General features: G+C 47.3%; 9 protein-coding genes across 9 annotated transcripts; 6 read left to right on the top strand and 3 right to left on the bottom strand.

Annotated features, from left to right (window-relative positions):
* Positions 1-916: 916 nt before the first annotated feature.
* BDV38DRAFT_290118 (UDP-N-acetylglucosamine--dolichyl-phosphate N-acetylglucosaminephosphotransferase) lies at positions 917-2606 on the bottom strand (the record flags this gene model as incomplete). The annotated part of the gene is made up of 3 exons (XM_032061408.1): positions 2223-2606; positions 1955-2135; positions 917-1897 (listed from the first exon to the last, which is right to left on the bottom strand). Exons 1-3 carry the CDS (start codon positions 2459-2461, stop codon positions 917-919), a joined length of 1401 nt encoding a protein of 466 aa, XP_031907524.1. The 5' UTR covers positions 2462-2606.
* Positions 2607-2908: 302 nt separating this feature from the next.
* BDV38DRAFT_288662 (putative nuclear pore protein (SEH1)) lies at positions 2909-4172 on the top strand (the record flags this gene model as incomplete). Its single annotated transcript, XM_032061078.1, has 3 exons — positions 2909-3091; positions 3172-4009; positions 4069-4172. 3 exons carry the CDS (start codon positions 2909-2911, stop codon positions 4170-4172), a joined length of 1125 nt encoding a protein of 374 aa, XP_031907523.1.
* A 552-nt stretch (positions 4173-4724) lies between these two features.
* Positions 4725-6185, top strand: BDV38DRAFT_288661 (putative proline permease; the record flags this gene model as incomplete). The annotated part of the gene is made up of 1 exon (XM_032061077.1): positions 4725-6185. One exon carries the CDS (start codon positions 4725-4727, stop codon positions 6183-6185), a length of 1461 nt encoding a protein of 486 aa, XP_031907522.1.
* A 1300-nt stretch (positions 6186-7485) lies between these two features.
* BDV38DRAFT_17614 (uncharacterized protein) lies at positions 7486-9132 on the top strand. Its single transcript, XM_032052004.1, has 2 exons — positions 7486-7822; positions 8773-9132. Exons 1-2 carry the CDS (start codon positions 7649-7651, stop codon positions 8950-8952), a joined length of 354 nt encoding a protein of 117 aa, XP_031907521.1. The 5' UTR covers positions 7486-7648; the 3' UTR covers positions 8953-9132.
* Positions 8929-12233, top strand: BDV38DRAFT_17562 (putative PHD finger and SET domain protein). The gene has a single exon (XM_032052000.1). The coding sequence runs from the start codon at positions 9313-9315 to the stop codon at positions 12088-12090; it is 2778 nt and encodes a 925-aa protein (XP_031907520.1). The 5' UTR covers positions 8929-9312; the 3' UTR covers positions 12091-12233.
* A 436-nt stretch (positions 12234-12669) lies between these two features.
* On the top strand, positions 12670-14769 carry BDV38DRAFT_17651 (putative MFS monocarboxylate transporter). The gene is made up of 4 exons (XM_032052008.1): positions 12670-12963; positions 13020-13120; positions 13203-13565; positions 13919-14769. The coding sequence occupies exons 1-4, from the start codon at positions 12798-12800 to the stop codon at positions 14642-14644; spliced, it is 1356 nt and encodes a 451-aa protein (XP_031907519.1). The 5' UTR covers positions 12670-12797; the 3' UTR covers positions 14645-14769.
* Positions 14770-17082, top strand: BDV38DRAFT_17549 (CDC73 C-terminal domain-containing protein). The gene is made up of 2 exons (XM_032051999.1): positions 14770-15574; positions 15653-17082. The coding sequence occupies exons 1-2, from the start codon at positions 14894-14896 to the stop codon at positions 16382-16384; spliced, it is 1413 nt and encodes a 470-aa protein (XP_031907518.1). The 5' UTR covers positions 14770-14893; the 3' UTR covers positions 16385-17082.
* Positions 17083-17916: 834 nt separating this feature from the next.
* flbA (developmental regulator FlbA) lies at positions 17917-20343 on the bottom strand (the record flags this gene model as incomplete). The annotated part of the gene is made up of 4 exons (XM_032058113.1): positions 17917-18063; positions 18121-18308; positions 18365-19493; positions 19645-20343. 4 exons carry the CDS (start codon positions 20341-20343, stop codon positions 17917-17919), a joined length of 2163 nt encoding a protein of 720 aa, XP_031907517.1.
* Positions 20344-20503: 160 nt separating this feature from the next.
* Positions 20504-21350, bottom strand: BDV38DRAFT_264259 (uncharacterized protein). Its single transcript, XM_032056268.1, has one exon. The coding sequence runs from the start codon at positions 21089-21091 to the stop codon at positions 20915-20917; it is 177 nt and encodes a 58-aa protein (XP_031907516.1). The 5' UTR covers positions 21092-21350; the 3' UTR covers positions 20504-20914.
* Positions 21351-26088: the final 4738 nt, after the last annotated feature.

The raw sequence follows: 26088 nt of genomic DNA, 5'->3' as shown, positions 1-26088 counted from the left end.
ACCTTGTCAAGCTTAGTAGATCACTACTTACTCAATCAAAAACACAAGAGACTGTGGGATTATCGGAATCACCGCTTTTTTTTTAAAAAAAAATATATATATATATATATATTAAGAATAGAAAAAAGGGCGATGATGGCGGACTCAGTAAGGCTGTCTTCTACCTTTTTCCTAAGGATACTACAAGCTTGACAAATTTCTCACTGTTGCCTAAGTTTACACTCATTTTTGTTTGAGCTGATATGGCATAATAGCCCCTCTAACTACTGTATAATTCTATACCTTGACTCCGATTTTAATCCCACGCTTCCCAAATGTTGAACTTTATAGTACAGATAGTATATTACTTTCTATTTAAATTAGTACTCTGTTTATTATTTCTTCTATAAGATATTTACCGATCCTGTAGTCCTTATACAAATGATCTCTCGCTCCGAACTACCGGTTCTCTAACCGATCAGGATCATGGGTAATAGAAGTAAGAGGGGAGGAAACATAAAGCTCTTATAGGCGGCCCCTCCTCATCCATAGTAAGATAGATACTAGGCATGCAAAGTCTGCTCTGAGGGGGAGGAACAACTCTGTTACTACTATGAGACTGACCGGCATGAAGTCGTGAGGTGTGAATTTCTTATGAAGGATAACGGACATCTCGTTAAGGGCCTTACCTTTAGATTCATTGACGATTGGTAATAGGTCTACTCTCGGTTCTATTCTATATTAATGGTTCGGGCTTTTGCTTTGTTCCAAGTCTATAGCAGAAGTCTTGTTCCGCCTACGACTTTACATTGGTTTCCTGAAAGCATGCATATGCCATTCCTAATTGGTCTACGTGCAGGGCTTCTGACAAAATTCTAGTATAACACCTGTATATCGAACAAAACCATTTTTGATTAGTTTCTATTGATCTTTAAATCTATAACTGAGGCCAAAATGCTCGGTTATCTTCCCGAAATACGAGCAGTGCCAGGCGATGTCGCACAAATAGACCGAACAGTCCACAAACGACTTGAACCGCGACCATATTCCATGCCAGCCGGTTCTCTTTCATTGGCCCCATCCACACCAGCCACAGGTTGAGTATCGTCAAGTTAGTCGACTCCACAATTTGACCATGGTCATTCTTTGTAACACGCACCAATCGCAGCTGATGAAGAAGCTCCAGGCCAGCGGCGATTAGTGGCGACGGTGGTACTGTCCACTCTGTTACAGAAGCGTCAAGCTGTCCGGTTAAAGCATTGAACTTAGGTAATCTGTGCCGAGGACAAGGAATCAACTTGAAAAGCTGCGGGGTCGAGTACATGAAATTGAATATCTGCGGTATAAAAAGCAGAAGTAAAGTCTTACTGAAATGCCCCAGAATACCAACGACGGCGAATACCATCCCCGCGAAATAGCAGTAGGTATCCCCGACAAACACTTTGGAAGGGTACCAGTTGTGCAACAACAGGGCCAGCGACACTCCAACAAATGGAAGTAAGAAATAAAGGGAGAAGAGATGTGAATCAGTGGCGGGGTGGGGATACGGCGTGATGGGCACAAGATACAGCGCATCATTTGCTATGAGCAAGATTGCGATCACCAGAGATTGAGCTACCTCAACTCCATTAATCCCTGCCAACATGTTGATGGAGTTGGGGCAGAAAATAGCCACCGCAGCCATGTATACGTAATATAGCCATCCGAGGTCGACAAATGAGCCTAAGTAGGGCTGCAAGGGAACCGGAACGACAACCTGTGTGACACCAAAGTCCACAAAGTAAACTATAAGCATTGGAATTGCTCCGAAAGCAGGTATGAGAACTTTGTGTCTCCATCGAATGTCAAGAAGGTCATCACCCAATCCCAGTATGACAATACATTGCAGGGAAAGGAGTCCAGAGAGGTAAGATGCAAGCTACAGGCTTTGTCAATAAACTCTCTTAAAAAAGCAAGTAGTTGGAGAATCACAGACCCTTCCGTGAGGAAATCGGTGGAGCATCCGACCAGTTTCAACGTGATGAACTTCAAGAACGACATCTCGGTTACCTCCACCTGAAGTGGCTGCCACAATGTCTTTGTAGAAAGCAAAGGGAATAAAGAAGATAAGCGCCAGAAGATACACAACTGCGCATACTGCGCCCATTGTCTCTGGGCTAGCACAGGAAACAGTTAGTTCCAGAATCATCTAGTGATTGCGCTTTGCAGTTCATTACAGCAACAATTGCCAAGTTAATACATACATTTCAGGTCTCTTTGGTTTCGCCATATCTCTCCCCTTCAACCCTGCCTTCATGAAAACCGGTCCCAGCCATCTGATCAGGCTGTACGCGACTGCAAAAACAATTCCACTAAAAGCAATGGATGCTACCAAAGGCGCACCTTCATCCTGCAAAGTGTTGAGAAGGATGCTGGCGCAGATGCCCACTAGCATCAAGAGACGCCAGGTCTCCTGGCGAGAAAGAGAGCTCGAATTCATCATGAATGACAGAATTGCAGCATTGCTCCCCTAGTCGTGTAAGCCTTCCTCTCTACCGAGACAGTGTCTAAAGATCAATAGAGAGAACCACTTGTAGATCCTGTACAGAAGATCAATGGAAGCAATCTGGCTTCAAGGTATAATGAGCATCGTTCTGCCAGATAAATTTGACCGCTTATCTCGGGCGGTAGGTCAGAAGCTGTCAAACATCACCCGAAACTTTGCCTGAACAAGATAACTAGTTGGAGTGTCGTGTGGCTTACGTAATGCTCCATTATTGACCCGCTTGCTGCTTCACATGCACGGCTTATCTGGTCCCATACATGGGTGAAAGCGTCGTCATTCTTTTGGCACATACGCAACCATCGGCTTTTAATTTCGCGCGTATATTGCCATCAGTGCGGTGGCCGGCGCTGAAGTTCTGATTGGTGATCTTGAACCTGGCCCGAGATGTCTGGATTCGCTGATTTCGACGCTGGTCATCGTGACTTGGTAACTGTCACCAAATTCAATTTTTATGGTAATCGCATTGTTACGGCCTCTTCCGATCATCGTATGAAAGTATGGGATCAGAAAGACGGTGAATGGCAATTAATTGACACCTGGCGTGCACATGATGCTGAGATCCGCGATGTAAGCAAGACCACGCTCCCTCGTATTGAATTCACTCTGTAGTTCGTATTGTGTTAAATGCACACTAACTGGTTTCCTAGGCAAGCTGGAATGGTCCGTTTACGGGCCAACATATAGGTAGTGTTGGTGAAGACATGAAATGCAAGATATGGCAAGAAGATGTCACCCAACCTCTTAACTCTGGCCGACGCTTCCGGTCTATATTTCGCATGACGGCACCACACCGGCATCCATTCGTCTCAATTGACTTCCGCAATATTGACCTCGAGTCGTGGCTTGCTGTCATCACACGAGATGGATTTCTGATGGTCATGGAACCCGTAAGTCCAGATACACTCGCGGACTGGCAACCTCTTGATCAATTTCGTGTTTGCACTGCGCCCCAAAGAGGCGAGGAAACAAGTTTTAAGGTGCAATTTCACCACGATCCCACAGATATCACCCACTCAGTTTTGCCATCTTCGGATCGTAAAAGCCTCTCACTAGTAGTGGCAGCTATGGACAGTGTGAAAGTATATCGCACCGATGCCAGTCGACGTTTCTACCACGCAATTGAGCTGTCGAGCCATGGAGGCCTTGTGAGAGATATTTCTTGGGCCAATGGCTCTGTTCGCGGCTATGATCTTATCGCTAGTGGTTGCAAGGACGGTTTCATCCGAATTTTCGAGATTTACACATCCGCCGCAGACAACGAGCCTCACGGTTCGAACGGCGAGCAATCCCGGCCATCCACACAATCATCTTCGATCCGTGCAACAACGCAATCGGGCATAGGTTCTGCCCTTGCGAGTCGCGCTCCGATGTCTATGGCCAGCCGCTCAGCAACGGGGGACGCTCAATTTAAGCATACTTATAAAGAAGTAGCGTGTATCGACAGCAAACATCTAGACGTGTGGCAGGTGGGCTTTTCGTACTCTGGTCAGTAATACCCTGCTGCGCTCCCTGCGTCTATATGAACATATACTAAACGCGCATAGGTGATTGTCTCATTTCCTCTGGTGACGATGGTACTGTACGATTCTGGAAGAAATCCCTATCCGACGAATGGTTGGAATACGCCGAAACTGATATGACTTATTGATGGACATGCTTTCGTCAGGAGAATGCTTTTCTGTCCCCACATGATGCAGTTTCTTGTTATATTTCTTTTCGCGATATTCGTGAAGACGATGGTCTCTTCAAGAGGGACATGATTACTCTTGACTTTATACGATCTAGCATCCTATTGTTGTGTTTACTAGACAGTGATACCCATACATCCCGGGCTTATATTATTGGGTAGACAGGCTTTTTTTTTGTTTGTCTCGCACAATTGATAATAAGTTGAATCGAGTTGCCCTTTATCTATTTGTCCTTTCTGTTGTGGGCTTTCCCTCCGATTGTCACGCCGCTGGCCACTGTTCCTTCCTTGGGCGAAAAACGACATTCAGACCCAACCCATGGTGCTATCGATGGAGCTGATGGAGGAAGTAGCAACCTTTAGTTCCATTTGCACCGCACACATTTCATTAGCACCATTCAAAGTGTGTCCTAAGAAATATGTGATCCTTCTGTACTGTGACAATGCTTTGTAACCCAATGGGCATTTCAGTGACAAAACCCCTTCTTATACCATTTTAGTTATATTTGCACGATGGCTATAGGTCCTACTCTTGGAACCGGGTTGTTTATCGGTTCTGGTCAAGCTTTAGCTGCCGGCGGTCCAGCCTCATTGCTCGGCTCCTACATATTCATATCCGTATTGGTATATTGTGTATCGACGGCTGTCGCAGAGATCGCGGCTCACCTACCCTCCCAAAATGGCATAATGGTCAATTACACTTATCGTTATGCCTCGTCCCATTTAGGATTCTCCCTCGGGTATCTACGCTGGTTTTCCATAGCTGCGTTGGTCCCCTTTGAAATCACCAATGCAATGGTCAATCTTGGCCTTTGGAATCCCGGAGCTAGGCTTGCAATACGGATCAGCATCGTCACTGCCGTAGTGTTCTTCTTCAACATGTTACCAGAAAAAGCGTTCAAAAGATCAGAGGCCGCGTTTACAGCTTTGAAACTTGTCACAACCATCGGCCTAATCATTGTATCTGGTTATCTCGCCGTTCGGGGGCACCCCGAATTTGCTGCGCGGGGCTTTCGATACTGGCACGAGCCCGGTGCTATGAACGAATATCTCACTGACGGTCATTTGGGTCGGCTTCTAGGGCTAGTGCAATGTATCCTATACAGCACTATATCCTTTATCTTCAGCCCCGAATTGATCGTTCAGCGAGCGGAACAAGTAGATTCAGAGTCGGCCCGAAGCATTCTGAACATGACTCGAATTGATTGCATCCATCTTTTCGCACTCTACATCTTGAGCTCTCTAGCCATCACTGTGGCTAGCCCATCGGATGAGCCTCTTTTGACGAACCATGGCATCGGTGCTGGATTATCACCCTACATTGTGGGGATCAGAAGATCTGGAATCCCTATTCTACCGACTGTTGCAACTGCTCTCATATTCCTCTCATCTGTGGCCTCTGGTCGGTCGTTTCTCTATATCTCGTCTCGTACCTTATGCTCCCTGGCTGAGACTGGACATGGCCCCGAGTTGTTCAAGTTACGCAATGACTACGGTGTGCCTTATGTCTCTGTTGTTATATCAGCACTGTTCTCTGGGCTTGCGTATCTATCCTTGGCGATGTCTGCGTCAGTCGTCTTTAATCTGCTCATGTATTTCATCACCACGTCCGGTTATATTTCATGGTTGTTCTCGTGTGTTATCTATTTCCAATTCCGACGGACAACCGCACTACAAGGGTTCACACCAGCAAACCAGGCACGTATCCAACCATATGGTGCATACTTCGGTATCGCAGCCTGTACGTTTCTGCCCCTGGCCAACGCCCTAATTCTAGCAGCCCCGTCATGGGTAATTGCGAGAAACTCCATTCCTGCGTATATTGCCGTGTCTATTTTTCTTCTATTTTACTTTGGGCACCTGACGAAGTCCATCATTACACGGCGACGTCTTCAATCCGAGGAGCTCCGAAAACATAGATGTGGCGATATGTTTGAGAAGCACTCCACAAGACTCCGGGGTGGATGGAGTTAGTGGCAAGGGAATCTGGATTTGTTCTTGTTCCCGCGCTTAAAACTAGAAGCCCGGACACCTAGACCTGGTAATAAAACACCATGTAAGGTTGGATTTGGGCGAGTTTGCCACCATACGTATTGGATTATTGTTATTATACACATTATTGTTATCACTAGGGTAATTGATTCCTATGGCCTAAGCCCTGGTCAAGTTGAAATTACTAGCGGAGTACTACTACTTAGTAATGTATCAATTGGCACCGCATGATTTCGCTCTCGACAAAGAACGAATCCGTATTAGCGATAATAATGATACTAATAGTAAAGGCCAGGACAAGATTAACGGCAAACAAGTTTCCTTGACTTCGCAAGAAGACGTTCCCCTAAAATGATCTAGTACTCTATAGCTTCTTCATGGTGCCTCAAGATGGGGGACAATTGACTCCCCAGGCACCGAGGCACCCCACGGGCCTCGTCTTTGCCACCGACAGAGTTGGCAGCCCTCCTAACATGATTAATTCAGGGCGCTAAAAAGGCCACTTTACTCCCGTCCATTAGAGGGAGAAGGAAGACCATTACTATTTTTTTCCCTCCGTCTCTCGAGCATTGTTCGGGTTATGATCAATGTTTCCCCTTCGCTCTTTTCATCCTCATCCGCTTTAGGTTGAACCAATTTTTCCTGACAAAATTCCGTAGTTAGCTCTACCTGATTATAAGGGCTCCGTCTACCCCTCTGTTTCTCTCTCTCTTTTCTCTGAGAACCCCTGGGCGTGACATTTTGTCACAGTGTCCTGATCAGATCATGTTTTTCTTTACGCGATCCCGACACATGGTCCAGATGACTCGCCTTGCCCCCAATCCCTCCAGTTCCCCTCTTTCTCACAACGTCCCATACCGCTACTAAACTCCTAGTGATCCACCATCGGCCCCTACGAAAATGACTATCACTCTCGCGTTTGGTCTTCCTAATCACAACCACAGATTACCCTTCTACCGTCATTTCTTTCCCCTAACTACTTTCAGCCCAACTATCTTTCTTAGAATGACCCAGTCCTTTAGGTTTTCTACTCATCTCGTTATAAATTGGGGACCCTGGCGACACCTCATCATCCAGTTCCGTGCTCCCTCACTTTTCACACCAGTGTGGCTAAGCTAGTCCGAATGAACATTTCCCTTAATGTTGCAAGTTTGGTCTGGTATTTTTTTTTCTTCTTTTTTCTCTCTTTCCCTTTTTCCTTTTTTCTTTTTTTCTTTCTTTTTTTTTTCACTTGTCTTCTTTCGCTCTCCCCCTTTCTCTTTCCTATCGCTGCAACTTACAAAAATTATATTTGCCGCAACCCCTGCGTGCCTGTGGCTCTACTGTAAGAAGCGCTGGGACTACCTACTAAATTTGCCGCAAGTGTTGGTCTGGCCTACTACAACATCGAACTGGCGAGATCCTCTTATATTTTGCTCATACTTGACTTTGCTCTGGTGCTAACCATGTCTGTCACTAACCCTGCATCATGGATCCGAAGCTGTTTATTCCTTTTCGTCTCTATATTTGCCCCTTCTAGCAAGCTGATCCATGATGTTCGTTGTAACGCATATATGATATGTGGTGGCAGGACTGACCTCAAAAGGGGCGCAGTCTTTGCCCAATCTTTCTTTGCAAAGGTGAAGTATTACTTTTAATCTCCTTTCCTTAATCTGTGCTCTACGACTCCTGCATTTACCCTTCGCCATTGTTTTTGTTCTTCTATTCCCGAACTTGGATTCAACACACAGTTATGATCACTACGTTCTCAGCCTGTTAGTCTGCCTTGCTGCCTTGATGGTCTTCATACTTGTCACGCTATCCGTTCTTCCCCACTATGCCTGAAATGGGTCTTGGCACTTACCTTTCCCTTCTGGGACTAAGGGCAACCCTCCCTGCCGAAAATGGATAGGCGGGAATGTCGACCGTCTGTCAATTCCCCAGGCAGCACTGTTGGCCGAATAGGCCTGACTTCTCAGGCCGCCCCTCCAGTCCGGGTCCTACATTTGACCCAAAGGTCGGCGTGGGTTCGTTTCCGGCCGACCTCGAAAGCCACCTTTCCTTTTGTTCTCCTGGTCCTTTCGCACTTCCCCCCCTCCCTTACGATCTGGCTCGCAATTCGTTCTTCGGACGGGCAGGTTCTCTCGCGCTCGTCCGATCGCTTTCCCTACTTCCCACACCCCCCTCTCGTTTTCCTTATTAATTATGTTCTTCTTCTATCTACGGATTCCGCCCAAGGCGAGAAAATAAAGAAAATTAATCGCCCAGGATCAGCAGCTGCTTTCCCGCCGAGCGAGAGCGGGTGGGAAAAACTATTCCACGCTTTTCCTCTTTTACTCTGGGTCTTGGGACGCGCCGCTTGAATGGCCCATCCGTGGCTTTAGCCTCTCTCTCTCTCACGACTCTCCCTCCCTCTCTTCCTTCTTCTCCCTCTCCCTCTTGTTCTGAACCTCTACTCTCCTTCGTTCGTCTTTCCCTCGCCTATCCTCCCATTTCCATTTTCCTTTACTTCCTTCATTGCTCCTACGTTCTCTTGCCACGTTTACCTAATCCTTTCCCTTCTCTCCCTTGACTTCGTCCTTCTTCATAGGTAGAATCTCCTCACCATTTTCTGGCCTCATCTCACCTACCTATCGCCATCATCCCTCTCCATGCGATTCGTGGCCCGACCGCCTCTTTACGTCCATCGGTTTCCGATTCTCGATACATTTCTACTCTCTCACGGTCGCACGCGCCAACGAGATCGACGACTCCACTAAGACCTCGATAACCGTTCACCCCTTTTGCACCTTTCCACCAAAGTTGTCATATCCAGCGACGTATCTTGACGAGTACTGAGCGATTGTACCAGCCTGGATTCCCACGATCTACTTCGACTCGCCTGACTTTTCCTGTGAAACATTACGAAACTTCCTTGGCCCTGCTCCCCTGGATTGACGGTTTCATCAGTGGATATTCAACTTCTTGGCCGTATCAGCGCTGATCATAACGAGCTATATAAGGAGGCAATTGTCGGTTTGGCAATAAGTGACATGCGTGCTGGGCTTTGACGGGTTATCCGTGAGCCTCTTGCAATTGAAACACACTGCGCGTTCACTATTAAACCTAAGAGGAGGTATCCTGTCAGATTATGACAGATACCTCCCCTGTCGTCATCACGCATCCAGCCACGGAGCCCTATCCGGTCACCGTCCCTCTGAATTCGCCTGCCGTCAACGGCGCCGTTTCCGACTCCGCTGCCCCCGAAGAAGAGGAACCGTATACCATCAAATGCATCTGTGCCTTCGAAGATGACGATGGGAACACGGTCTTCTGCGAAGGGTGCGAGACGTGGCAACATATCGAGTGCTACTATCATGGCCGGGACGTACCAGACGTCCACAATTGCGTCGATTGTGAGCCCCGCCCTTTGGACGGCAGGCGTGCCACAGAGCGGCAGAGACGTCTCAGGGAACAGAGCGATGGCGGTGACCGGAAAGCTAAACGTTCAGGGACAAAGAGCCAGAAGAAAAAGACTAAAGATGGCGAACAAGTAAATGGCATCCACAATCGATCCGAGTCCAACGCCCGCGACCAACCTCCCGCGAAGAAAGCCAAAACCAACCATCGTGCCTCTGGGTCTGTCAGCTCCTTGGCGGGTGTGCCATCTTTTCCTCCAGATTCGCGTAAACGTACCACGACATCAATGAGTCCCACGAAATCATCAGGCCCTTCTATTCCCCTATATTCGAATGAGTTTCTCCATCTCTATGATCATGATAACCATCATGTTAATACAGATAGTAATCTGTTTGTTAACCTTGAACTTGCCACGCATTTGGCGACATGGGTGAACGAGCCGGGCGCACTGGCTCGCGCTTCTAACGGGCGCTCTGCGCAGGATGTTTTTACCTGGTCGGGCGGTGCGCTGGACAGGTCACGTTGGCCATCTCTTGCAACGGAGACCATCAGAGACACGAACGTTGACATTGATGGGATTCACCCAACATGGAAGATCCTCAAGACACGAGATTCCGTCGGAAAGGACGAGATTGTAGGAGAGATCACGGGCAAAATCGGACCACTCTGGAAATACTGCGTTGAAGCCAGTAACCGCTGGCAAGAGCTTCGTCATCCAGAGCCCTTTGTTTTCTTCCACCCTCAACTGCCTCTCTATATCGATAGTCGCCATGAGGGAAACATACTCCGCTATGCGCGACGGTCCTGTCGTCCAAATGTCACTATCAGAACCTTCATCACCAATGAAGTGGAGTATCATTTTTGCTTTGTTGCTAAAGAAGACATAGCGGCCGATTCAGAGATTACCGCCATGTGGTACCTAGACCCACAACTGTTTGAATCGACCAATGGTGTCGTCAAGCAAGAGTTCAGTGACAACGCACAGGATGTGGCGGCTATGTGCATCAGCAATGTACTATCTCACTTTGGCGGTTGTGCCTGCGTCGCCCCACCCAATTGCTTACTAGCTAATGTGGATCGTCGTCGACATCCGAAGGCATTGGATACCAACTCGAAGCAAATGAGTTTAAAACGAAAGAAAACCAAAAGTAAACCGAACATCTCTCCCCCGGCGTCCAATAGCCGTGCTGGCAGCGAGGCCACTAAAAACCTAGAAGAGGATGATCAAACAGATACCCGTTCCACGTCAGGCTCTGCACGAGGTCAGACCCGTAGTCGCGACCTCACACCTACATTGCAGACCCCTACTGAAGGGCTCGTATTCGGCGAATCTGAGCTCTCAGCCAGAGATAAACGGAAAATTGCTGCAGCAGAAAAGAAATTTCAGCAATTGGAACAGGACCAACAAGCTTCGCACCGAAGAAAGAAGCGAGCCAGCGGCCAGTCTACGCAGACGACACCGGTCATCGGGAGTTCGTCGGCTCAGGCAGGCTATTTCACACACCTCAGTGGTCGTGACCGCCAGTCTCACTCGCCGACATCAGCTATTTCCCCGGGATCTCTAACTGGAGGACGCCATGGCTCTCCGCGAAAAGCATCGAATCATGCAATTCCTTCACTGCGGACTCGGCTCGGGCGTCCTCAGTACGTTGACTCAGCGACGCAGACAGAATTCGATGTTAGTGATAGCCTTTCCCCGTCTAATACTCCATCTCGTCGACCTAGTTTCGTCCCATTTACACAGCGGCTGTTGAAGCGATGCTATGCGGACCGTATTCGACTGGAACAAAATAATCAACAACTTCCTGTGTCGCCCTCGTTGCAGTCCAAGCACGCCACACATCTGATGTCCCCTGTGTCAAGTCCACGCGCAGGGCCACCCACAGTTACCACCCCGAGCGTGTCAGGTGACCGGGACGACATGGAAATGAAAGATGCAGTGTCCCCAATGGGTATTTCTCCAGGATGGCAACAAGAAACCTCTCCATTGTCAGGACGAAGTTCTATCAAACCTCCACTGCCACCACCGTGGCCATCCACCGCTGCTCATAACTCTCGAATACCGGGAGGCAAAGTAAACAATCATCGTATTGATCTCCGCGTTCCACTTCCTGCTACCATTCCTTTACTACCTCCTGCCAACAGTCCAGGGTCCGGTGCACCGGCTGTGATTTCGTCACCATCTACCTCAGATACAGCAATTCCCGGGTCTAGCGTGACTGCACCTAGCCCAGTGAAGAAGAAGCTTAGCCTAGGGGACTATCTTATCCGGAGAGGCACTCTCACTACTCCCACATCCGAAAAGCCCCAAACCCAAGCCACTCCGATGCCTCCACCCAAATCACCCACAGCCCAACCCCACATGAGCCGCGAGGTATCCACTGTTAGTAAGAACGAACTTGCGCAAGCCCGGGCCGTCGGAGAGGGTGGAAGTGCCAAGTCCTCAGATGTCCCGATGAAGGACGTCTCTGGGCTGACCCAGGCTTCCCAGCTATCGTCGCTTTCCTGAGATGCCAGACCAATCCCTCATCCAGGCTGCCTCCTACTGGTGGCGATGATAGTGACAATGGGCAGTCTGTTATCTTTATTTATTACTTGAATCTGTACACGATGGGAATTGGCGTTCAGCCGTGGATATGTGTTGTCCTTTTGGGCTTATTTCATTTTTCTGTTTCTTCTTTCCCGTTTTGTGACGGCGTATTAGGCGTGTGGATGGAAAGGTTGGGAAATATACTCTGGGATATGAATCGGCAAAGGGTATGTATGGTGTTTAGGTCGATGATCAATCGTCACTTATGTGCAGCATCTGCTTCACGATTGTCTGTATTAGCTGTGTCCATTTGTTTTCTATACCAATTTTCTTTTTCTTCTTTTTTTTTTATTCTTATTTATTATCCATTATATTAGGCTTCTTCTATGATGACATGGCCCTGTTTCTTCTATCAGGGATACGGCCGTAATGGAAGCGAGTCGATCGAATGATGCGAAGAGAAAAAAAAAAAAAAACAAGATACCTTTCAACTTCACTTCTGTCCCATGGATGCCTGTAGAGCGGAAGCCATACTAGCAACCGATCTCTCTTCCGATGAGTGTACTTGGAAGAGGTGAGGGATGATCATGTGCGCGGGGTAAATCACATCTTATATCAGTCATCATAGTATCTATTGTTCCATCAGCAGTCGCTTCAGACCATGCAACCATTTCCCATGCAAGAAGATGCAGTCTCAGCAGCCCATTACCCAACCGCAACCATCTCTACGAGAAGACACCCATAATGCCTCCGACTTTGAACTCGAACAACCGTCTCTACCCCCAACGGATCGAGGAAAGGACGCTTGGTTGATGTTAGCCTCGTGCTGCTTAATCCAGTTACCAGTCTGGGGTACAGCCACGGTTCTTGGGATGGTTTCGGATAGGATGTTGACACCCACTCGCCAGGTTTTTCTCTCGTCTATGGGATCTTCCAAGAGTATTATTCATCGCACAGTGACCTTCAAGGGAGCAAAGGGGGTCTGGCAGTAGTGGGAACAACTTCAACCGTATTATCCCCAAATCCAGCAGACATCTCTGGACCGATAGCAGTTGGACGGAGTGTACGCTAACGGCTATTGGGGTTTCTAGGGAATCCTCTATCTTCTTTCCCCTGTATCATTCACCCTTCTCACCCGTTATCCCCAGCTACAGAAGTATTGTGCTTCTGTTGGCCTGTTGCTCAGTGTTTCTGGCTCTCTCCTTTCCTCATTCTCGATAACAGTGTGGCACTTGATTGTCACTCAGGGTGTTCTATGCGCCGTCGGGAATGGTCTGGTCTTTAGCCCAACAACCCTATATCTTGACCAATGGTTTGTCCGTCGTAAAGGCCTCGCGTATGGGATTATGTGGGCTGCCAAAAGTATTTGCGGTGTGGCTCTCCCTTTTCTAGCCAGCGCCTGTCTCGAACGTTTTGGAGCGAGAACTACCTTAAGAGCCTGGACAGTCACTACGGTCAGTACTCCCCTCGCCACGCTCAATCTATTTAATCGAAAGATAATCGCCGAAACACATATGCTCGCAATGCCTCTATTCTTAGTTTGCCAGTACCCTTAAGTCCTCTTCTTTACGTGATTTTCCTAATGCTGGCGTACCTTTGCCCATGATTATCCCGTACCGGAGATATCTGCCATGGTTGTCCAACCATGATTACGCGCTTGTGAAAAGCCCAATACACCAGCAATAAAGCAACGCTATATACACCTCACTCCAGGAGACCAAGAAAGTCTTAATGCCTTTGGCTCACTGGATAGCATAGCCCGCATTCTATCAGTGCTATTTGGGGCAGCCGAACTGACTCTTCCCAGCTACTCTCTACGCTGGCAGCTCTGCCATTCGTCAAACCGCGTATCCCACCCTCGCCATCGATCTCGGCTCGACGTCTGGACTTAACATTTTTAAAGCTTGTCACTTTCTGGATGTTACAACTGGGGAATATTATTCAGGGTTTTGGGTACTTTCTGCCTACGACTTATTTGCCATCTTACTCGACCAGCGTCGCGGGCCTATCCAATACTACGGGCACGCTTTTATTGGCCCTCTTCAATGCGACTTCCGTGGTTGGTGGAATAGTGATCGGCTCACTTTGTGACCGCTTCGCCGTTACAAACGTGATGCTTTTCTCATCAGTAGGTTCAGCGCTCTCTGTCTTCCTCTTCTGGGGCCTCTCAACATCAACCTCATCATCTTATCCAAGAGCTGCGATTGGGCTTCTCACGCTTTTCTCCATAACATACGGTTTCTTTGCCGGTGGTTTCAGCTCCACTTGGTCTGGCGTATTAACGCAGATCAAGCGGGAGAGGCCATCGTTGGAGACTGGGTTGGTGTTTGGATTATTGGCTGGAGGAAGAGGGATTGGTAATGTTATTAGTGGGCCCTTGAGTACCGCTTTGATCGAGAAAGGATCAGTTGGTGGGAGTGACACCGGATATGGCACGGAATACGGGGCATTGATCTTGTTCACTGGCATAACCGCCTTCCTCGGGGCTTGGAGCTGGATGTGGCATTGCCTGGGTGTCTATTGTCATTCATAAAGGTCTCTAGATCCAGAGGTCTAGTAAGCGTTCCAGTGCTGTTACTGGAGGGAGTTTGATTAAATGAATACATACATTTCGAGAAGTGCAGGTCACGTGTAGCCTTCATTTCTTGCGGACTGGTGGACCATCTAACACTTACCACTTCCGCAAGCTCAATAAGCATCATCATTCTCACACAGGCTTGACTTTCTTCTAAAGGATCGTTCGGCGTGGTGGTAGTAGTGTACTCGCGAATTAGCCACCATAATGGAAAGCGATCCCTCCCTCCAAGACCCCCTTCTTGCCCTTCGCCGCGCTATTGCGGCCGGCAGTCTTCCCACCCCGACGACCTCCTCCGACCACTCAGATCAGAATGCTACCGACAACCTAGCTAAAGCAACACACCTTTTCTTTCGGAATCCGTCGCCGCAGACTATCCCATTGAATGCACCAACGCGTTTTTTCTCAAGCGCCTCTGACTCCGCTGTCGACCTCCGCAGTATCTTCTTCGCTTGGCAGAAGAAAGATGTCGCGATTCCGGATTACATTGCCTCAGCACAGGAATTGAATGAGTCGCTGAAGCAGAAGGAACGCAAGGAAGGAGAGGAGGAAGAACAAGTGCAAAACTTGGTTTTCGTCGAGCGCTTAGACCTTATCACCTGGCTCGAAGGCGCCTCCGATGAGAGTGAATATATCAAACCCTTAGAGGGTGCAGCCGCTGCTGCTGCCTCCGCGGTGGATCAGGCCCAGGCCTCAGCTAATATCGCTTCTGGTGCTGCTGGAGGTGTTTCTGCAGTCCCAAGCAGCGCGCCTAGTACCACTGCGCCCTCGGGAGGTGCTCAGCAAGGAAAGACCGCAAAGGTTGTTGATCCTAGGTTACAGGAAATCTACAACGGTGAACGGAAGATGGGCGATCGAAATAGTGTTCTACGGGGGATCAAACCAACTGTACGTTAATTTGTGGGGGTACAAGAGTACTTGCGGTGCACCGGTCACCAAGCAGCCACTGACAACGCTCTCATTTAGGACTTTTCTCATGTTCGCAAAACGGCCGAGACATTCCTCGGTCGTAACCGCTCACGAACAGGTCAATACCCCCCGGGCGCAAAACCTGGAAGCAAGCCGCAGTCTATCATACCGGCGCCGTCTGCCGGCCTTCCTCAACCCCGGAAGGGCAGCTCCAAAACACAGGATCCGATCATTCTACTTTCACCGTCGGCTTCGTCTCTCATCCGCATGTCAAATGTACGGTCGTTCCTCCAAGATGGTGTCTTTGTACCTCCCGACCACCCCACCCTCTCCATGCCCAGTTCCAACATTCTGTATATATCTCGCCCACTGCGCATCCTTTCTGACCCATCCAACACAACATCCCGTGCTGTCGGCTCCCAAAATGCAACCAGAAAACCGACTAGGTTCATCCTTGTCGACAGCACAGCCAATTTCAGACCAGACTACTGGAATCGACTCGTTGCCGTCTTCACAACCGGCCAAACCTGGCAATTCAAGTCCTACAAGTGGTCCTCCCCACCAGAACTCTTCAAGCACGCGTCCGGCATCCACGTCGGCTGGCGCGGCGAAGGGGTCCCGCGCGAAGTCCGCGGTTGGGGCCGTGGCGTTCAAAGCTTCTCTGTCGAGCGATGGGACGAAAAGGGCGGCGTTAACGGTGCAGGACGGTGGCGAGATCGCGAAGTAGTTGAGGGCATCTGGACTGCGATCGAAGAGGGCATGAAACAAAGAGGCTGGGGCAACAAATGATCTCCGATTCTCCCTCCTTCTAAACCAAACGTCAACTCCTTGAATAGATTCCAACCCGCATCAAATACATCCATCCGGCTACTCGACTTTAGGTCAGATGGCCCAGCCGCATTCGCCTGAGGCTGGTTTGAACTAACTATAACTCCATTCCGTAAACACGGCATATATGAATCAACGAATGCTCTTGGGATGGATATCGCAGATGCACTGTCATAACAGCGTCACGGCCTTTGTCATCTCTACTCGCCTTCGATAGTTCACATTCGCCGTCTTTATGCGTCAAATCCATGAATTAGTCCGTCATGTTCCCATAGAACCTATTCTGGTCCTATTGTGTTCATTTTGTTACTGGGCCTGTTTCTTCTTTTCTTTTTGATAAAACGATGGATGAGCTAGTTGTGTTATCTATTTTTTTATCATTTTTTTTACTTCTCTTTTTTATCTGTCAAATTTGTGGATGCACGAAGGGCGTGCAGGAGTTTTCTAAAGCTTTGTTATTTACCATCGTGATGATTTTAAATACCATACGCGGATAGTCTTGTTCCGCTAATTACATCTATAGTTGATACGTTCATCGGGGATGCGCACTTTGCTACATTCATCGATTGCTTTGTTGTTACACGTGGTTGCCATGTGGTCTTGGGGCCGAAACTGCACCACGTGATGGAAGAATCAGATCATCAAGGTATCGGGCTCTCATATTTTTTTTTTTTTTTTTTGCTTTGCATATCGAGGGACGATCCATGTAGTAGTGACATAAAGTAGGGGAATGACAAATGAAAAGCCATAATCGCTGAGTCCTTGAAAATGCAATCAATACGCAGAACAATGCTGAATGCCGACGGTATGACAGCATATACATCAACTCTTGAACAAGGATAATGCAGGTCGAAGGAAGAAGAGGAAAATACTAGACAATATAGTAAAGACGTAAGAGGAAACTGACAAATCTCTAAAAGGCCACACGTGTATGCCAAAAAGCCAAATCAAAGGTTGAAAGAAAAAGAAACGCCTCTCTAATGCTGGAAAACTTTCGTGTCTCAGCCTTCCTCACGATTTCTTCACACTGGTCAGAAATCACAAATGAAAATAAAAAAGCAAAAACATGGGAAACCGGGTAAATATAAATATTGGAAGACCATCAATGTGGTTCATCTCTATCACATGATCCATCGAGATCGTAACATCTTTCATGGGTCGTGATAACTTTGATTACAAAGGAAAATCATACCGCCGAAGTGGAACGGCTCAAAGGTGTATTTGGTTCCGGTAAAGGGAAAATAAAGGTAGAACCGGAGTGTTCATGTCAAGGTGTAGTGGACAAGCGAAGGAACCGCTGGAGCGGTGTTGGGAGTTCTGACATTGTCAAAGTGTCGTGAACCGGAGTCATATACGTATGATCAGACTCTTCGGCTGTGGAACGCCAAGTTTAGGCCCTTCCTTGCGTACTGTACCACCGCAGGGTAGGGTAGTTCGGCTCAAAATCGTAATTCCAAATCGACCGCGAGGTACACGGTATAATCAGTCTATTGTCATGACCGAGCCGAGCGACTCATCGAGCGTTCGGGAACGTTGGCTGGTGTTGGCGAATAAGATCTTGTGGCGCCGATCAACTCGACATCATGCTCCTGAAGGATATGGGCGTACTTAGGGTCGCGCAAAAACTTCGGGATCGAATCCTGTAAGAGGTTAGAGATCAAATCGCAGAACTCTCCAGGCGTCGGGAAGATACTCACACTTGACATCAACTTGAAAACAGAAGTCTGCGCCATCTCAAACAAATGCACAACTTCCTGGAGACTCTTGAACATTGATTCGTCATCCCCTACAGCCTTGGTCATGCGACTGGCCAAGCTGTTGCGCAGTGCGTGGTCAATATTGAGCTCGCAGGGAGAACCGGGAGCCAGGAAGGCGTTATAAAGACCTTTTAAACAGTCAGTATGGGTTGCACTTGAAGTGAGACGAGAACTGAGAGCTTACCATATGCTGCAGCCAGGGTCTCACGAACAGAGTCAGACTTCTTGAATGTGCCAACCTTCTCCGCCTTGTGATAAGTTGCAGTAAACTCGGAAACATCCAAGTAGAAGGACAAATTCTCCTCACACAAAGAATAGCGGAGGAATTCACGGAAAAGAAGTCTCAAAGCAGGATCATGGAGAATGTGGTTCAATCGAGCGTTGTTCGAATCCTTTGGAATACCGCGGCTGTCGTATGCCGTAGTCTCACGAGACTTGTCCCGTGCTATCCATCCACAAACCCGCTGGCCTCGTTCCGTAATGCCATAGATTGCGTTCTTGGAGGGTTGAAATCCAACTATCGAGTTGTCCGGCAGAGGCATCAGCTTATCCTCCTGCAACATTGTAATCATTCCATATTTGACGAACAGCTCAGCAATGAGAACAGTTTCTCGGCGTTCGATGGTAGTCGAACAGTCCATCAGCCAATCCACCGCGGCTTTTCCAGTGAAGGTGTTGATAACAATCTTGTCGTTGATTTTACGCTCCTTGGCCATCTTTACTCCAACCAGACCATTCGAATAATCGCTCAGTGAATCCGAGTCGGAGGTGGAAATGCTGCTCTTGACATTGGGTCCATCTTGGCCAGCAAACCGGCGAAAAATGACCTCAATAGTGGCACGATCATGGGATAGTTTATCGGTCTCGGAATCGCGCTCCAGGTTGACAAGTTGCATTGTATTACGAGGAGATTCCAGCACATCAATCACATGGCGTGCAGTGATACCATTCCTCTGGCAAAATCTTTGCAAGATATTGATTCCTTTAGGAGTAAGTTGATACAAAGCACCCTTCAATGGGAAAAATTGAGAAGCCTTGCCATCAACAGACTCAATGAACCTCGCGTCGACAAACCGTTGGCACACTGAGCGGGCCATTTCCTTGGCCATGGAGAACGTGGTTGTCGTAGTGGTCGTAACAATACGAGAAGGATCCTTGGGGTCTGGCATGCGGTTTGACTGGGAAAATTTGAGGGATCCAAGATTGTTGATTGCTTCTTCAGACGTGAATGAGTGGTCGTACCTCGTAAATCGTACGCGATGCGAATCCAGTTTCAAGCTGACCATCAATGTCGAAAATAGATCCATGAAATCCTGCAAAAGTCAGTCCGTTAATAATAGTCTATATTCAGACATTTTGCCTTTTTTTTATAAAAAAAAAAAATATTTTTCTTCCATGGATTGGAAGAGAGGATGAAGAGGCAAAAAACGAAAAGAAAAAAGAACGGATTTCGAAAAATCCTACCTTCGTAAAAGGACGATCATCTTCGGTCATACGCAATAGCCTTGAAGATGTTTGATGCATTTTTGATGGAATTACGGCTTGCGCCTGTTGCCCTACCAAAGATGGGACGTGTTGAAGGGTCTGACGGCGCCTTTCGACTTGTTCGGCCACAGCCGGAGAAATCGGGTTGAGGGGAGACTCAATGGGTGTGTTACTCAATTGCTCACTGCTCGTGCTGCTGTCCGATAATGGTGGAGTCAGCGGCGAGGCTCCTGCGGCTTCACTGACGCTGACTTGGGAAGGCTTGCGCGAGTGTTTCGACAAGCTTCCGGACGAGGCTGAAGAACGTAAAGTAGCGTTGGTGGTACCTCCAATGGCCGAGAGATTGGCAAAAGCGTTCGAAGTCTTTTCACGGGCCAAAGCAGCGAAAGATCGGCGGTTACGTCGCGAGATCGATCCAATTACAGATCCAGTGAAACCGGTAGTGCTGGTGAAGGTGGAAGGTCTTGTCGTGGGGGCAGCGACAGCAGCGGGGGTTGCGGGCGTGGGAATACAAGAGGCGGATGGGGGAGTAGAAGAAGAGAAGTCGTCCGGGGAGGAAGAGACCGGGACAGGTATGGGAGAAAGGGAAGATTGGGTAGGAAGACGGTGGTGAGAATGACGAAGATGTGAAGAGGGAGGAGATCCTTGGTCGAGGGGAATGGAAGATATGGTTGGCATTGAATAGTGCGAACCAGATAAGTGGGAGTAAGAGGGGGGAGGGTTTGTATGTATGTAAGTATGTATGTATGAAAAAAAAAAAAAAAAGGAGAAGAAAAAGAGAAAAAAAAAAAAAAAAAAAAAAAGGGAAGAAAAAAGAAAATAAAAAAATAAAAAATTATACAAATAAAAAAAAAATTTTGAAAATAAAAATAAAAAGTAAAATAAAATCAGGTGTGGAGGGGTGGGTGTTATGGATAAGGCAAAATAAAATAAAACTAGAAAAATAAAATCAAAATAAAAAGAAAATATTTATTCAAAAAGAAAAAAAGAAATGGCAAAAAAAAAGTTGGGCGGGGAATTTTCTTCTCTCTCTCTTTTCCCTTTTTTATTTTCCTTTCCTGGTCGGGGAGAAGCAAGTCGTTTTAGTCAGTAAACTGGATCCGGGATCAGCAACAACTTCCTGTTTTTAGCTGTTAATCCGTCTGTCCGTGTGTATCTTGTACCAAATGGAGTTCAGTTCCAGAAAAGAAGGGGAGAAAAGGGAAGAGAAATGAAAGTTTGAGGTGAGTAAGAAGCGATAACGGAGTCCCTAAGATGAGCACAGCAGAGGGCCTCCAGGGGTGTGAAGAATTCGGCCTGTCATTCTTGACCCACTGTGCACGCGGACGGTTTCATGCACCAGACAACGTGGGCCAAGGACGAAAGTGTGGATGGATCGTCCTTTGGGGCGATCAGAGAGGCCTCCCTTCCCTGCAGAGTCCGACATGAGTAGGTACTGTAGTAGTAAGGAATTCTTGCTTTTTGGGCGCCGCGTTCCGTACCATACCTGATGACGGCTACCGGATCTCGTTACCTACTGTTACCGCCTCCAGGGTTACTACGTGTCACAGTGTGTACAGTAATCTAATCTTAGTTACAGGTGCCCATCACGCCGAGCTTCGTTCTGTTTCTTTATTCTAGGTTTCTTTTAAAGCCCACGAGGAATCTAAATTTAATCTGATTTCTTTGTCATGGGACACGGGATTGCTTCCCCTATATATCATATAAATAACTCACGATGCAAGGTTATCCTGAATCGCTCGGCACAACAGCACCATTATACATAACATACTGTATGTATGTATCTACCTTACCTTATGGGCCTCTTGGTGATGGTAACATCAGTTTCACCTCTGTATTGATGTCACGACGATACCATGCCGTTACCTAGATAATACCCGACCGAATATGAGCAGGACTATGTCTGTTAATCACTTTCAACTTTCCGCTTAGAAGTGGGACTGTTCGCTACACTGCAAGCGTCGGATGATCAGCGGAATCTACGCCTGGGGGAGAGTTTCGGCCAGATCGCCTAATATTTTTTCCCTTCTTCTTCTTAACATATTACTATTAACAAAGTATTCAAAGCATAGGTATTTTCTTACAAAGAGGAGCAGCAGCCTTTAAAAAAGGTAAGGGAGTGGTAGTTTAGATGGAAAAACAAGTATTGGGCGTCATGAGATGCATGCACTAACAAGAGCAAGGAAGGTATGTACTACTAGTACTGCAGCGGGAGGACAACTCTTATGGGGACACTGACTTATCTAACCCCAGGTACCCAGCTATTGGTCTCTTCGACCGCTTTCCCTTAGGTTACACTTCTTCTCCCGATTTATTTGTTCCTCTTGGTCGCATATCATAATTTACCCTCCTTTTGTTCTGTTATGCTTGGGTCAGCCAGCCTCATCAATGTATAACGTGATCCGGCCCAATCCCCTGGACCTGTCCTGAAGGATCTCAGGACACAAGCCCAAGAGAAACGTGGCTCGTGCCGGGCACACCCTTACCAATTTTTCCTTTGTACGACCACCCGGCAACACCGAAACATGGACAAACACTGAACCACCGCCCAGTTGTCACGTTTTCAAACGAGAAGACAAATGAAAAACTAGGAAAAAGGCAAAAATACACCTTCCTACCTTGGAAAGCTCTGAATTCTGAACCCCACCAGATCCAGTAACGATCACCAGTCTTTGACTCATTGCCGGGAAATCCCCAACTGCTGTGAGCCAGTCAGAGTGCCGGGTCGCAAACACTCGCATGAAGGCTCTTACTTATTCTAGACTAGTCCAGACACTAGTACCTTAACACTTGTGAAAAGTGACCACCAGCCTATCGACGTTCTTTTTCGTAGGATGGCCCATCTTTTCGTCAATATTGCAAAGAGTGGGCCCGGGAAATACCTCCAGGCTCCAACACCATTCCTCCAGAAGTAAGGCTACGAAGGAGGAACCTTGGGAGGTCGCTGGAATCATCATCTTCCCAACGGCTATGGAGATTGTTGTTCCTTAAACCCTTTCCTTTCATCCCGTCCACGTGGGAAGAGCCTTCCCACCGAACAAAACCGCGCGTTTCCAAAGGGAAATCAAGCAATGGTTGGATGCAGATCAAGCGCCCGTCCCAGAGGATAGAGTAGTTACTATATAACTTGTTACTAAATGCCCCGGCATTCTTCTTTCATTATGAAGGAAGGAATCTGAGGGAAGGTATTTGATGATCTGTCAACTCACCACATGGCATTAAGTTTTTACTAGCTGCTTGGAGTATTGAGACTATTTACTGGCTTGCATATGGATTTGTTCTCCAATCTGATCGATCCAACCAGTAACCAGTCGTTGTTATTACGCTGTATTGCCTCAGTAGATTTCAATCGTGGGCCGACCGACATTGCCCGCGTCTAAACATATTAGCACAGCGGGTGTTGAGAAATGAGAGAGGGGAACCAAAAAAAAAATAAAAAATTAACAGGAAAAATAATAATAATAATAATAATAATAAAAGAAAAAGAAAACCACAAGGTAGATAGAGTGGAACAATTTCCTTCCCGTGTGGCTGAGTAGGGATGGATCTTTTTTGAAGTATTTGTGACCAGTCTTTCGTTTCCATGACTCTTCCAGATGTATTCTTTTTTCTCCTAACCGAGATCCATGCGGTCCACGTGGTCACACGTGGAGAAGGAATGGCGGGATGATTTTGGTTACTTGGATGGCTTGGCTACGTTGTCAGCCGCCGTTCATCCAGTCAATCTCGCAATCGATGGATACTCTCAGGGTTCATACTACGAGGTAGAGTTCAATAAATTTTTGACAGGTAAACGACGACCACTTAACTTTACCGTTATTCAATCTTGAAGGTTAATTGGTTACTGGAGAGCTCCAGTCGAGGAAGAAGCTCCTAGCCCCTACATAATTAGCAGCGTACGTACGGAATGACGTACATAACGGTTACAAGGAAACAGGACTCTATTCATACTTACATCCTGGGAACTAGGCAAGATCATTCTTAGCTTACTTAGTGAGGTCCATAATAAAATTGGCGACCGAAATGGATTAGCCCCCCTCCGAATCAGTTTGCCGCGTTGTGCGCGACAATCGGCTAGCTTCGCAATATCTTTCCAGTTAGATATATCACCAACACCTCTTTCATTATCACCGCCCAATGCATACTTACTGGTCGGCTCGTCTACTAAATTCCCGAATACTGGGAGCAAAAAGACTTGGGAACAGACCAATCAAACCAGCCACAAAAGTCTAAAAGTTGCCGTCTGGAGGGGATCGCACCCAGGATCTGAAACTCAAAGTGCCCTCCTGATTCCTGATTCCTTCCGACTCTCACATTCCCCTCCTCTGAGGCTCCTTTAGTCCAATGTCTGATCGCCAAATCTGACATGAGCTCTAATTCGGATATAATGTTGCTTGTTACCACCGAGGCCCGCGCAATAAGGTTTCCAACCATGCCCAATATCAGGTTTTCTTGGTTATCGCGAAGTTTGCCTTTCCATTGAACTCGCTCCCACAAAGATCCCGCAATGTGGACGCTATAGCGCGGGATTTGATAGGGGCCAAAGAATCAGAAGTGGTTCTCATTCTGGCGTACGCTCCGGATCCCTCGTTACGAGTCGATGGATATACGTATCCCGAATATTGACCGTGGATTCCACTTCTCGGGTCAACCCAGCGTCCTGAGGGCCGTCCCCACTCTTCTAGAAAAAGAATACGAAGCGGTGAGAGGGCCCTGGACCACAATGGCGCAATTCATCTGGGGCACATCTTTCGATTGAATTCCTCCAGGTATCAATCGGTATTCTTGGCATCCTTTGCAAAGTTGCGGTAAGACTGCAGAATTCCTGGTGTCTCTCAATCAAACAAGACCAACCCCAATCCTGAGGTGATCACGCGGACGTCCCGTGAGCATGTCGACGCCTCAACAAGACAACATCAAACAAGATCCGGAAACTGTCAGCTAGAGACTTTTTTTTTTTTTCTCTCGTGTTTCTATTAGTAAATATATGGAGTGGGTTTGATAATATTTTACGATCTCCTTTCCTCATATCCACCACTCTCAACCGAAATAGAACAAGGTGAGCCTCCCAAGAAGCAGTACTCCGTAGAGCTCACGTAGACATAGAGTTAAGAGTTGATATATACTATGCATCACCAATGCACCTACTACAGTACTACGACGACCGGCCTCAATCCTTCCCACTAACCACGACTAATGCCATGTAGCCCCTGCATAAGAGGTCCTCTCCCCTCCGTGTCATGGAACGAAGATCCCTGGCGGCCACGCGAGACAAAAATAACTGGGATTATCCCTCCTAAGCCGGTTGACAAACTTGAGTCTAGAATAATGACAGGTCAAATCAAGGATGATACCAATTCGACGATCCTGTTGGACGGAGGCAAGTTCCTCCGTGTGCCGGACATGCATACGGTTTGGCTGTGGAAACCAGAATAAGAGTCAGTAGTGTTGGGGATGTGGCTTGCAACCGAGTCAGGTATGATAAGGGCCTAGATGTCGCCAAGCAACAGCCACATTTATTCTTTTCTTTTCTTTTTTTTTTTTTTTTTTGTTTCTCTTCGTCTCGCAAGCTTCTTCACTAGTTAATGCATAGGAGATAAGTAATCACCCCATAAAGGTAGAGATCCATTTTGCTTCTTCTGTTTCTTCATCATCATCCCTCAGCTACCTACTAAACCACCTCTTGAGAAACCAAATCATAAAAAGACCAATCCTAGAATCCCACGCCCTAGAAACCTTCTTAATATAGAACATACATTAAAAACGCGGCTATCCGCATAACTAGGTACAGGAAGAACTACCTAGCACAGGATCAGAATCCTTCTAGATGTCCATCAGCTCGTATCCAGAACCCCCTTCATTAGACACATCAAACACCAAAGCAACCCCCATACACAGAGTACACCACAACCAGAAACCCAGAAACCAAGAGGATCAGACACAAAAAAAAGAAAATCCTCCGTGACGCAAAACACCCGAAAACGCACATCTTTCCTCGGAATCGGCTCAGCCCATTCATTCAGTCATTCATTCCCGCGGATTCGGGGATCCTCATGAAAGCATTTCGGTTCTTTTTTCCTATCTGTGGATCGCTATACATATAACTGTGTACTCCATATCTCTCTACTTACCCCAATACATATGTAGATTACTAAACAATAATGGAGCTAGGTATTGGGGTAAGTTAAGTAACTAAGTAACTAAGGTAACTAAGTAGGTAGTTCGCTGAGCTACTGGTATGTATCTAGGAAATTAGCACGTAGCTTGGCTCCATCGACACAAATGTTCCCATACACACTGGAGCAGCGCCAACTATGAAGAAACTTGTTACTAAGGACTTAGAAAGCAGGTCAACCGTTAACAGTTGACTAAACTACTATCGTCCTAAGGAGACCCAATGGGAAAAATGGAGATTCCAAAAAA

This window comes from Aspergillus pseudotamarii (genome assembly GCF_009193445.1).
Source record: "Aspergillus pseudotamarii strain CBS 117625 unplaced genomic scaffold BDV38scaffold_109, whole genome shotgun sequence".
NCBI classification, from domain to species: Eukaryota; Fungi; Ascomycota; class Eurotiomycetes; order Eurotiales; family Aspergillaceae; genus Aspergillus; species Aspergillus pseudotamarii.
The sequence above is the reverse complement of the archived record's forward strand: the minus strand, read 5'-3'. Positions and strand labels throughout refer to the sequence as shown.